This window comes from Centruroides vittatus, unplaced genomic scaffold (assembly GCF_030686945.1).
Source record: "Centruroides vittatus isolate TY-2023 unplaced genomic scaffold, ASM3068694v2 contig_1154, whole genome shotgun sequence".
NCBI classification, from domain to species: domain Eukaryota; kingdom Metazoa; phylum Arthropoda; class Arachnida; order Scorpiones; family Buthidae; genus Centruroides; species Centruroides vittatus.
The window spans coordinates 1,609,991-1,622,893 of NW_027120741.1; the positions used below are offsets into that span (position 1 = coordinate 1,609,991).

Consider the following 12,903-nt stretch of genomic DNA (forward strand, 5'->3'; position numbering starts at 1 on the left):
TGTGTTGATACAAATTATTACGGCAATGAATTTATTTATTATTAATTTTGTATAATTACAAATATCAAGTTTTGTAATTATAACACTGATTTGCTGTGCAACAAAAAAAATAGAAATTTTTTACTTTTTACAATGTTGTATTATATCGGCAACAGATGTCAAGTATATAGAAAGTTTCTTTTTTGTCTAGTCTTTAATTATTGGTGTAGCAAGTTGGAATAGGAATGTGCTGTTTTTATTTGGGTTTTGATCATCATTGACAAATGAAGAGAAGTGATATAACTGAAGAGTTTATAAATTCTTAAATTTTGAATTATATTAAAAAATTAACAGATTTTTTTAAAATTTTTTTTGTATACCACAACCATTGTATTAGGTAAACCAGAAAGTAATGTTATATCTGAACATGTCAATACTTGTTTATCATTTATCAGCTCATTATGTACTTCAAAGCTGTGCAAAAGACATTTTAAGGTTAAAGTGACTTGTTTACTTGTAAATAATTAAATCTTAAATTTTTTTTGCAATTTTGGGTGAAATGACCAGCCAAATACCAGAAGAGGTACAGTACATAGCCAACATTGTATCCTTTTTGAGTTTCACAATGGTAGTAATGCAACAGTTGCTAGCAAAAACATTTGCGATGTTTATCCAAGCGCATTAGACGTTCGTAAATGCCAAAGGTTTTCAAAGTTCAGATCCGGTAATTTTGATCTTTCTGACTCGTATCAATCAGGAAGACCAACAACTTTAAACAGTGACGTGTTGAGGGTGGAAGTGGAAGCAAATCCGTATCAGACAATCAAGGAACTGTCAAACACTTAACCAACCTTGCTTGACCATCCAAGAATATTTGCAACAGATTGGTAAAGTATGCAGAGCAGGTGTTTGGGTCCCACATAATCTGTCCGAAGAAAACAAAGCTAACCGATTCACCAAATACAACTTATTGCTTCAACAGCACGATACAGAAGCATTTTTTGATCGTGAGATCACTGGAGATGAAAAATGGGTCCTCTATGATAATGCAAAAGACAGTGACTCTCTCCGAATGAATCACCATGAAGTACTGCTAAGCCAGGTTTACATCCCAAAAAGGCACTTTTGTGTGTGTGGTGGAATCGTTTATTTTGTAGTGCTGAAACCCCGGACAAACTGTCAATGCAGACTTTTACTGTGAACAATTGGATCGAGTAAATCAATCTTTAATTGAAAAGTGTTTTGCGATTGCCAACAGAAAAGCCATTATTCTGCAACATGATAATGCAAGACCGCACTGCACAAGATGAACCCTGGTAAAAATTAATGAATTGGGGTGGGAGGGACTGCCTCACCCGACATTGCACCATCAGATTTCCATTTATTCTGATCACTACAACACTTTCTATGTGACAAAAAATTTGAAAATTTGGATGATATCTGAAATGCCCTCTCCAGGTAGTTTGCTCAAAAGCCAATTGATTTTTTTATATTATTCTTCTGAATAAAAAAGGCAGCAGGTGCGCAAATTACACACTTCTGGCATGGGGAGGTAGTGAAAAATAAATCAACTAAATAAAATGGAGTATCGCCTAGTGTTGAAACAATAACACACCTTGTGTTTGTGAATCAACAATTGATTTTTATTGATCCAGCATTGAAAATTTGCACACTAGATGGCAAAAGGTTGTTGATAACGAGGGTGATTACATCATTGATTAAAAATAAAAACAAGTTATAAATTTATTTGTTTGATTTTAATGTAAAAAAACGACATTACTTTCCGGTTGCCCTAATATATTAATATTACATTGTAAATGAATTCACCTTAAAATAACAGTAAATATATTTTATGTAATAAAATTTATTTCTAGTGAAAAGACATCACTTGTTAAAAGGGAAAAGAACAGAAGTGAAGAAGGCTTTATCAAAACAAGAAATGGAAAATATTAAAAGGAATAAAGAAATGAAACAAGGACGAGGATCATCTGGTAAGTTAATCACTTTATTTAGATAAGGCAATTTGCAGTTGGCATATTAAATTTACAAATGTGTAAATATTTAGGAAACCGAGGAGGTGGTGGTGGTGGTGGAGGTGATTGGGGAGGCCGTGGTGACTTTGGAAATAGTGGATTTGGAGGTGGATATGGAAGCTCTGGTAACTTTTTGAAATTATTATAATAGGGGAGGGCTGAAAAGTTTACACTGTTGAATACGAACAATTTAATAAATATATATTCATTTTCAACATAATCTCCTTGCAATAGTGTTCTATTTTCTTTAACTTTGTAAAAGTGTGGTTTTTTTCTAGCCCTTCAAAATAAGCTTTTACAGTTGATATTAGCTCATTATTTAAGCCTAAATATTTAAACACTTGTACAGCGTGACCCATACATTGGGCAGATCGAGAGTAGGCGCGTTGCATGCATCCAAAGTGGTGGTAAGGAGAGATTCCCAGAAGAAAACAATTTTTACAGCTCTTGAGCATAAGTGCTTGCGACCACAGCGGTTGTAACCTTGTTCAAGTACCTTTCTTGTAAGTTCTGTGGTGTGCGTACCCCTCGCCACATCATCTTGGTGCTCTGCAAGGTGGCTGGCAAGCATTCTGGTGGTGGCCCCAATATATCTTGTGTTTACTCCCATTTTGAGATTTTCCAGCGGAACGGCATAGACTTCTCGAGCATGGAGAACTTGTCTCTATCGTTGCAAAGGAGCTTGCGTAAGCTTGGAACTGGGGCTAGTGGTAGTACAAGGTTGTGCTTCTTAAATATTCTGCAGATGCGTATTGAAAGGTTTCCGAGGTATGGCAACGACGTTTGAACCACCAAAAACTCCTTCTTGCTGTTAAGCATAGTGCTTGGAAACAGTGATTTCTTTACCCTACTGAGCATATGCATAAATTTTGTGCATGAGAAGCCAGCTGTGTGTACTGCCAAACTGATGTTGTTTAACTCAATGTTGGCCAGCTCCTGCGTGGAAGAAAGCAAAAACACCCTTCTGATGAGGGAGGCGTTGGCGGTGTTAACATATCGAGAAGGCTGAAAGGCCTCTGCTGGGTTAATGTACAGAGCTAAGTTACTGTGCTACATTGGATTTGTAGGGTACTGAGAATTGTAGACCTTCCGGAGACTTATGTATAAGCAGGTCTAAGAACGCTATTGCAGCATCGTTTTCTTTCTCTCAGGTAAATGATGTACTCACCTGATGACGATGACAATAAGGTTCGTCGAAAGTACTTGCGACAAGCAAAAGCCTAAATATTTTTTCTTTAAGAAATTCTTTCAGTTTAGAAAACAGTCTGATTTTGCCAGATCTAGTAAGGGGAGTATGGCAACATATCATACTGTTTTTTTTTTAATTTTCAGGTAGTGACAGCACTTGAATGATTACAGTAGAGAGTCTTTAATCCGAATCAGTTGGGGACTGGGGTTGTTCGGATTAGTGATTTGTTCGGATAACCGATTATGTACGAAAAAATATATTAACCTGTCCGATGCTTGAATTTTTCTCTGTTGCGTGTCGCTTCGTGTTGAATTTTCATCGATTTTTAAGCCTAATGAAAATTTTTATAATAATAATTGAGGCTATTGTATTGTTAAAAATTATTTCTTTATTTTGTACAAACAAAATAAATATATTGAAGAATATAAAAACATGAAAATTATACTTTAGAAGTAAATCTAGTATCAAAAATTGTTCAGCACGACACAGTCCGACTGAAAATTGTTCGGATTAATGACTCTCTACTGTATATGCATTATTCTGATGGAAAAATTGCCTTTTTTATTCCAGACCATTTTTTAATTATATCTGTGTTTTTAATTTTTTAAGTGTTGCATAATAATTTCTAATTATTGTTCTACCTTTTTCAAGATAGTATATTAACAAGATACTTCTGCTTTCCAAAAGATATTTTGCTGATAAAAGTGTTTTCTCTTCTTGGTACAGAATTTCTACATTTGTCCACAATTTTGACTGTTTGGATTCTGATGTTAGTTAGTTTGCATTGATACAAATTTCTAGGGAAACAGTATTTAGTTTAGTTTGTTTTGCTTTATTGAAAATTTGTATTAACTGTTTTCAGGGTCATTGTTGTATAATTTAAGGAATTAAGGCTTAATAGACTATTGAAACCTGTAGATTATATTTCAAATTAATTTGCTAAACAAAGTTAAATAAAATAAAATTTATTTACAAAAATAAATAAATGATGTAACTGATTTAGAAAGCAAACAAAATGAGGAAGAGATTATTTGCTGTTTAACCTGTCCTATGTTATTTCTGACATATCTTGGGGTTGTAACCTCTGACTTTGACTGGTTGACCCGAGATAGCTCATTTCAGCATTGGAACATTTTTGAAACTAGATGTTGCTAGTCATTATAATTTTTATATTAGAACTAACTTTCGAGATATAGTTTTTTTGGTTAATACATTTATTATATATCTATTTTGTTTGTGCAAAATAAAAAAAAATAATTTTGGATGATACAACAGACAATTATTCTTTTCAAAAACACGTAATTTTTGTTAGGCTTAACATAGACGAAAATTCAACATGGCATCACACACAGTGGAGAAAACTTTGAACATCCAATAGGTTAAGAGTGGAGCAGTTTATCAGAATGGTTAAAAAAACAAAGCTAAAAGTTTTTTTTTTTTTGAAAAATAGAAAATATGCCAAGAGAAAAGGAGTCAAATTTTGCACAAAGTAGTCAAACCTGACATCACTGTATGCACTCCTGAATATTCAAACCAAGTTTTTGCAATGGACCACATGCATTTAAATGGGTGAATGGTCCACTAAAATTAGAAGTTGAATTGCCCGACAATTAGAGGTTGAACCCATCTTTGCTTAATAGGAAATAAAAATTTATTCTACTCAAAATAGAATGTTTATTATGGTACCATTTTGTTTTTTTTTCACTTTGTGACATGAATAATAAAATCATTATTAGAAACGGGTTATTTCTTGGGGTTGTGAAGGTAATTCATAGTTTGGTTTAACAAATTCTGGTAAAATTTTTGTTTGCTTTATTGCATGAAAATTTTCATGTGGCAGTGGCATTTTGTTAGGGCAATGGCAAAATTTACTTTATTGGTGTTTGTTTTAAGGTGATTCAACTATATAATTAATCAAAGTTTTGTCAGGTATGATAGTTATGCAAGAAATCTGTTGAGTTTTTGTAAAGCAGTTACAGATTGTTCTCAGACATCTGACAGTGCATTTGCTGTTTGTTTGTAAACAAGTGCAGCACCCATCTTGCAGTTAACTTGGTCTAATTCTTTGTGTAAAATATGGAGTACCTGTCAAATTAAGTAATTTATACTTGAGCTTGACATTCTGATGCTGTTTCTGCAGCCCTTGACAAAACCATTCTTACTCAATGTTGCTCAAGTCTGACTTCACAGCCTTTAGGGGTCTCTGTTCTTATTTTTTTAGATCTACAATTTACCTGACCAATTTTACTTTTACACTTTCCCCTAGGCTTTTTTACAAAATAGCGAGTCTTTAATTCCACATTGATAATTTAGTCATAAATGATATGTATGTATGTTAGATAGATGAGTGATAACTTTCTAAATAATGAGCTCATTAAATTGTTACTTCAATTGGATAATAGAACATCACATGGTCACTATGGAAAGGCTTTTTTTAAAAAATTTATTATAGAAGTGATATGATGCAGCTATCATTTTTAAAGTTTTAAATTTAATGAAGTAAAACACCAACAAACAAACACAGATTACAGCTTTCATATTAGTAATACTGAAACTTTTTCTCTATACATACAAGAAAAACATTGGCCGTACATGAGGTGTTTAGCAAGCAGAAAAGAGGGAAAGGGGGGGAAGAAGGAGAGAGAGGAGATAGACAGTAGAGAAAGGTAGGATCCCTCTGAATGGTGTACATAAGGCTACAGTATCCTCTGTTTGATGCTGGCATGCAGTTTTTGTGCTGCAAGGCCGTAGTCCCCCAAAGGGTCTAAAAGAGAACCTGAGTGTAGCGAACACCAATAATTGAGTACCACTACAAATAGCTTAGTGTAGAAGTTAGTGCCAAGTGGCTGTTAGTAGGAAGACATATCTACTTAATACTAATAAAACTGAATGCAATTGCTAATCTTAATACTACTTAACAGCTAGACAGACAGCGTGAAAAGCAAACAAACACAATCACAAACTAGACTAGATGAATGGACCGACAGAGACAAGCAAGACCCCAAATTTTTTATTTATTTTTTAAACGTTAACTTACTAACTAAACTAACATACCATAACCTAGGATGAACCTAACCATATGATCATGTAAAATTAAATTTCATATACAGGAAATCCTTGTTTATTCAAACTATGGTAGTTTAAAATCACGTTAGTTTGTAACTGTACTTTTGTCCTGGCAATTATAGATTTACATGGTAAGGAATTCAGTTAGTTCAAAATACAGTACTTTGAAATTTGAGGTGAAAATTCTATTTGAAGTGTGATATGCATATGTTAATTCATTCGTTTATATCAAAGTGCCTCCTTACTTGTAGATTGTTTTTGCTGATGATATTTTATCAAACATCATCTAAAGCAGTGGTCATACCTAGCAATTTCCAGCTATGCAGGCAATTGCAACAAGCTGTGTCTTATGGTGACATTGTTTATTGGTGTTGCAACTCTGAAACATTTGTTCTTATAATAAACCAAAACCCATTTTGATTGAAGAAATATTGTTTGCGAATGGTGCTTTTTACATGGTTCTTTATATGTAAAATAATGATGTCATTATTAAAGTTAAAACAATCAATATTTTATATCCAGAAGTCTAAAAATGGTTTCAACTACTCAAAACTGGATATACATTAATAGACTGCCCATACAATCAATATCTAGCAAGAAGAAACCACAAGAATGCAAACGTTTTCATCCATGTTTAATGGGCATCATCTGGATAGCTCTAGTTAACTCAGTTAACCTGACAGTGTGCAGTGTCTATTGAAAATGGTTTCTACTCTACACTCAATGCTGAGCATTTTGCTTAACTCTCACCATATCTGTGCACTTTTTATCTTTTATTTGATAAAATGAAGAATCACAATTTCACAGACATTTGTAAGCCTTAATCAGTTTTAATTCTAAAGCTGTATCAGTCTTCTCACTTTATACCATGATAAATATTTTCAAGGTTGTCACCATATGATGTTTGATAATTGGATGCACGTTTGCAATCAGCATAAGTAGTACAAATTTTTTGTTTTTAGTTGCTGTTGCAGGTGCCTGCAAAGTGTGACCACAGTTCAAGTGGTGATTTTTTTTGTCTTGAAACATGGAAGGAGCATTGCCATAAATAAAAGAAAATTTTAATAATAAACAAGACTGTGATCTTCATGCTTGTAACAAATCAAAAAATTGTTTATCAGAAAGAAAATGTAATATTTATGGTATAACTATGTTGGTTTTGTAAAATTATGATTTTGTTCTAATATATTTGTTTTAAGATGTTAGTGTTTGTCTAGTTAATGTTTGTGTGTGTTTTTTTTTTTTTTTTTTTTTTTTATAAACAAAAAATAGAAAAATTACTTCTAGAGAAATTTAAACAGTATTTTTCATATTGTTTACATGTATCTAGTTTGTTGAATGACATACTTTTATCATTGATTCTTCCTAATAGGATTTGGTGGTGGCTTTGGAAGCCAAGGTAATAGTAATTTTGGTGGTTTTCGAAATCAAGGAGGAAACAGCAGTAGTGGATATGGAAATCAATTCAGTTCAAGATTTGGTCAAGGTAAGATTTTTTTTTAAAATTATACTATAGTCCTTTATGTAACTATGTGAAGTCAGATATGTGCTTGACATGATAACTTATTAGCAATGCTTTCTGTTAATGTACTTTGAATATATGATATAGTTTCTTTTCTCAGTTTTGGCTGTTGTATAGATTACTCCCTATGGAATTTTGGGACTTTGAGTATATATTTGAACTCTGGACTGAGACGAGTTCAACAATACCCTACTTGTGGACCAGAGATGAAAAATAAGAAAGTTATTATATTTACGATTTCTTGCCTTTCACAATGCATTCTATGCCATTTCAGAGTTTTCCACTAGGTGGCATTTGACTGTTCGTGCTCCTGATGGACAACTCCCCTTCAGGAGCTGTTGGCATGCCACCCAGTGTTTAACGTCACTGGTTATTGATTCATGGTAGTTCCTGAACAAAAGGAAACATATACTGAACTACAAGCAGTGCCACCTAGTGGAAAACTCTAAAATGGCATAGAATGCATTGTGAAAGGCAAAAAATCATAAATATGATAACTTTTTTATTTTTGGTCTCTGGTCCAAGAGTAGGGTATCATTGAACTTGTCTCAGTCCCAAGTTCAGATATATACTCAGTCCCAAAATTCATAGGGAGTAATACAACTTCCTTTAATACAACTTTAAATAAAGCTAGTTTGTTTTAACTGTACTCTCTGAAACAAGTATTTTTTTAACTATAAGCACCAAGAAACTTTTATGGTTTTTCAACTTAATGTAGGAACCATTATAATGAATTTGCTGTTAAATCAAAGACTTGCTATATATCTATATACAAGGTGTGTCTGAAAAGTTCAGTGAATGGTCTCATAAAATAAAGGAAATGAGATACGAACAAAATACTTTTACCGGCATTCAAAGTAATCGCCATTAGCGACAGCACACATTTGACATTGGTTGTACAGCTGCTAGAAGCTGTGAGCAAACACTTCTTTCGGTATTGCACAAAGCACCATTGTCACGTGTTGGATCTGCGCAATGTCGGATAAGCGTAGGCCTTTCAGGCGGGGACGAAGAAGAAATCTGCAGGTGCCAGATCTGGAGAATATGGAGAGTGTTGAAGAACTGTCACCTGACGTGTAGCGAGGAAGTGCCGTAATGTTCACGTGTTGCTCCATTTTGCAGTGACACTCCTTCTCACACTGATTGCATTGCATTGTTTGCTGTGTGCAAATATATGGTGCTTCTGTTTAACTGTCGTGATTACGACACTAGGGGGCACTAGATGGCAAGTCTCTCACTACATCTGCGTGAGCGCAGCATCCTAACCAGCACGGTTATTCAAATATGGGACCATTCACTGAACTTTTTAGACGCACCTTGTAAGGTAAACTATTGCTATTTAAAATAGACTGTAATAAAGGTATTAGTGTTTAGTATAATATAATAGAGATCATTAGGTTTGAGGTGTTTCAAAAGTCTTTACTAAATTACAACACACCACACTGAAAAATACTTAATGATGCACACAGAACCAATGTTAAAACCAATAACCAGTGTGAAGAAAACAAATAAAAAAATTTTTGCAAGATTCATTCATTGTGCAGAGGACAACACGTGTTGCTTTAAATTTTGGTTCAAATTTTTCTTTTAAAAAAGCCGTTTATGTTCCGAAACGATGTTCCATCTGGTAACTGTTATAGCGCCTGAAGAACTCAGGAGATGGAAAACATTTGTCATGAGATACTTGTATTTTGTTTTCTTCACACCGGTTATTTGTTCTGCGTGTAACTATTTTTAATTTATGAAATTGTATCAATTTGTGGTGGTGACCAATTGAACTGTACAATTGAGGAGCTTGGTGAAAAAATAGCATATCTTGCAAAACTACAAAAAATAAGTTAACAAATTTGATTTGTTCATCATTGGTTATACCCCATTCACACTGAGCATTTGAATCTAGATTGTGATCAAGGTCAGCGACTGTGCCATGGTGTGACCTCTCTCGACTGAAACGAGGTTCGATCATGATCCAGTCATAAGAGAGTTCTCACAATCCCACACGCGCGAAAAGAAACAAGATGGCTGCAGAATACGTCAGGCTATCAACAGAGAAATAAAAAAAGATATTTGGAGAGACGATGAGATCTGGTTATTATTAGATATATGGCATGGGAATTCATCAGCTGCCTTATTTCCAGTATAATGTTGCAATGTGAGAGAGGACTGTACCCTGTATTTGTCATTTTATGTTTGATCTTGCAACATAGGTTTTGGACATTCCTGCACTGATGAGCCATGATTATAGGTGCATACCAAGACTGTTCTATAGTATGCTTTTTTCTTTTATAGCACTGTGTATCCATGCCAAATTTTATTGAAATGTGTTTATTAATTTTTCAGAATTTTGATAAATTGTTCAAATTCTCTTAATTCTGAACACCAGTGTGTATGTTCAATAATGTTTTTTGGGCTGCAATTTTGAAATTGCAGATCTATGCATTTCCATGTCTGTTCTTTGTCACAGCTTGTTCACAGCATTATATATACAAAATAGAGGCCAGATAGGGAAAGCTTAAAGGCCTGAGCATTAACTATATACTTAACTATATACAAACTTTAGATCTGGACTGGAACTCATGATTTTAACTCAAAATTTTTACCTTATGTTGAGAACAGTTAAATAGATGAAAATTGGGACTAAATACAGAAAGCTTTTAACTATATACAAGCTTCCAGTCTGGACCAGAAGTAAATATGAATTTTTTTAAAACTGTGATTAAAAATTTCTGCTCAACATTGTGATGTCACAACAAATAATTGCTTGTTATAAGTTGAAGTTTCTTTAACATAAATATACTATTATTTTTAAGATGTGTAATTAGTAAACTTTAATGAATATATTTATCACAATTAGAGGCACAGTATATTGATACTGGTTAAAATATTGATGCTCTTTCATAATAATAAAAGTTGTTTGATAATTCTGTTTCAATACTTTTATTGACATGAATAATTCAGGAACAATATCTAAATAATAATGTTAAAATTTGTTGGAAATTCTTTTTAAAAAGATATGTTTTTATGGTTGAGAAAGTGTTTTACTAAAGTACAGTAGAGCATCGATTAACTGACTTATCGGTTAACCAACCGCTTTCTAGTCAGCAAATTCAAATATCCACTAGTGATGTGGCGCTACAATATTTGGTTATGTCTTGGCTACTTTAATATTATTTTTGTTAAATTTTTGCATGTTTTAGCTGGCAGCACTGGCTCGACCATGAAAGGGAGGCTAGTATTTGAACCAGGCCTAATACACTATACTAATAATGTATTTTTTCATACTTTTCAGTTATCCGACCAACCCCAGTCCCCAATTAAGTCGGATAATCAATGCTTTACTGTATATACGATCTTTCAAATTCACCAGAATAATAATTTTGTACCATATAAATTAATCTATTCCTGAAACTTCTGAGAAAGTTTTTTTTTATATTTTATTAATTACCATGAACATGCAAGTAAATAGTGTTAGGATAAGAATGTCAAATTCTATTTCTAGGAGATTGTGAAAAAGGAAATTAGTTATAATAATTCTTCAATAATCTGTTTTCTAAAATCTTCATCTAATCAACAATATTTAATATAACTACACTGATTGACAAAACAGTTACTCAACAAGTAGATGTTGTAATTCAATAAAATTTTATTAATATGAATGTAATTGCTATATTAATAAGTGATTACAATATCATAATAAACAGACAGTTTCCTGTGGAACAATAAATACAATTTAAAAATCTTGGTATTGACTTAGAATTTTCAGAAAGTCGGGATTTACTTGTTATAAACTAGTCAAAAACTTGTTTATTTCATAAACAAGTTTTTGACTAGAGGCAGTCTAACTTATGGGACAAAATCCAGTAATAAAAGCCATGTGTTATATTCTACTAGATGTGCAAGTCTAAAGCATGGCACAAATAGTCAAATATGTAATTTAGACCAGCAATTGCCAACCTTTCTGACTTCAAGGACCACTATCATGAGTTTTTTAATTGATACAAACACCTATAGAATAATGATCGTAAAAGTTTCATTTTACTTTATTAATATGAAATTCACTTGTTTAATTATAATAAATTAGTGTGAAGTTTGTTGCTGCTTTGAAATAAGTTTATGGATGGCTTCTTTTCCACAAAGGACAACAGTTGCACATAGTTTATTGATTTATTGACATTGTTATTTATTGATAAATCATTTCATGTTTGGTTATAAGTTCAAATAAAAGGCCCCAAAGAGTAATGATGCATTTTGCAAACTTATCAAATTTGTCATACCCCTTTTCCTATATTGCTGTTTGAATCTACTTAAGTTTATTAAGACTATTTTCTCTTTCAAGAAATTTTTTGACATTACAACAGCACTGACTGAATTTCAAAATAGCAGGGAAGAGCAACTTTAAATTGTAACAATGTCCTTTAAGCCCTGGCTATTACTTGTGTCTTAAGCCTGAGACTTGTCAGTCTTTGTTTCTGTAATTGGCTCTTAGTACTTTGTAGGAATTTCTCTTACCTGAATAAATGCATTTAAATGATTGGATATGAAGCATACAGACATTAATTTACAATAATTTGCTTAGTTTTAACAGTTGGTATTGATTTCTTATACTCGTAGATGGCCAAAGCTGGCATTCTATCTGGTACCACAAATGCTCAATAGGCAACAAATCTCATGACTGAGCAAACCAAGGAAGTGTGATAACATAATTGAGCCATGCCCAGGAACCCTAGCTATTTGTGGCTGAGCATTTTCTTGTTGGAAAATGGCTGTTTGTTTTTATGCTGTAAAAGGTAACATATGAGGATGCAAGATTTCCTGAACATACTGCTATGCTATCAATGATACTTGTGCCAGTACTAATGGTGACTGACTGACTTATAAATGATGGCCTCCCAGATCAACATTTTAGCAAGGGGACTGTATATCATTCAACAGTAAAAGAAGAATTGAAACATTCACCAATGGTCCTTCATTGTGCTCATCCATTCACAGATAAAATTGGGATTTGCTGGTGAAGATGGTTTGCTACAGATTATGGTAATTGTTTTTTGTCACTGCACTAATTCAAACAAAGCAGATAAGGTTGGGCTGCTAATGACAGTGTTTATAGGTGCATT

The 12,903-nt window shown here is 33.1% G+C and overlaps 1 protein-coding gene across 5 annotated transcripts in view; it reads left to right on the forward strand.

The window, feature by feature from the left end:
* The window catches only part of Hrb87F (Heterogeneous nuclear ribonucleoprotein at 87F), a 78,213-nt gene that overhangs the window by 24,634 nt on the left and 40,676 nt on the right, over window positions 1-12,903 (forward strand). For 4 of the 5 annotated variants that reach the window (XR_010881381.1, XR_010881380.1, XM_067275323.1 and 1 more), the window contains exons 4-6: window positions 1,854-1,970; window positions 2,045-2,137; window positions 7,640-7,753. Coding sequence is in view for 3 of the 5 variants with exons in the window: in XM_067275323.1 (XP_067131424.1) it covers window positions 1,854-1,970; window positions 2,045-2,137; window positions 7,640-7,753 (324 nt within the window). In the remaining 2 variants the exon portion in view is untranslated. The remainder of the gene's footprint in view (window positions 1-1,853; window positions 1,971-2,044; window positions 2,138-7,639; window positions 7,754-12,903) is intronic. The other variant, XM_067275345.1, reaches the window with a different exon arrangement.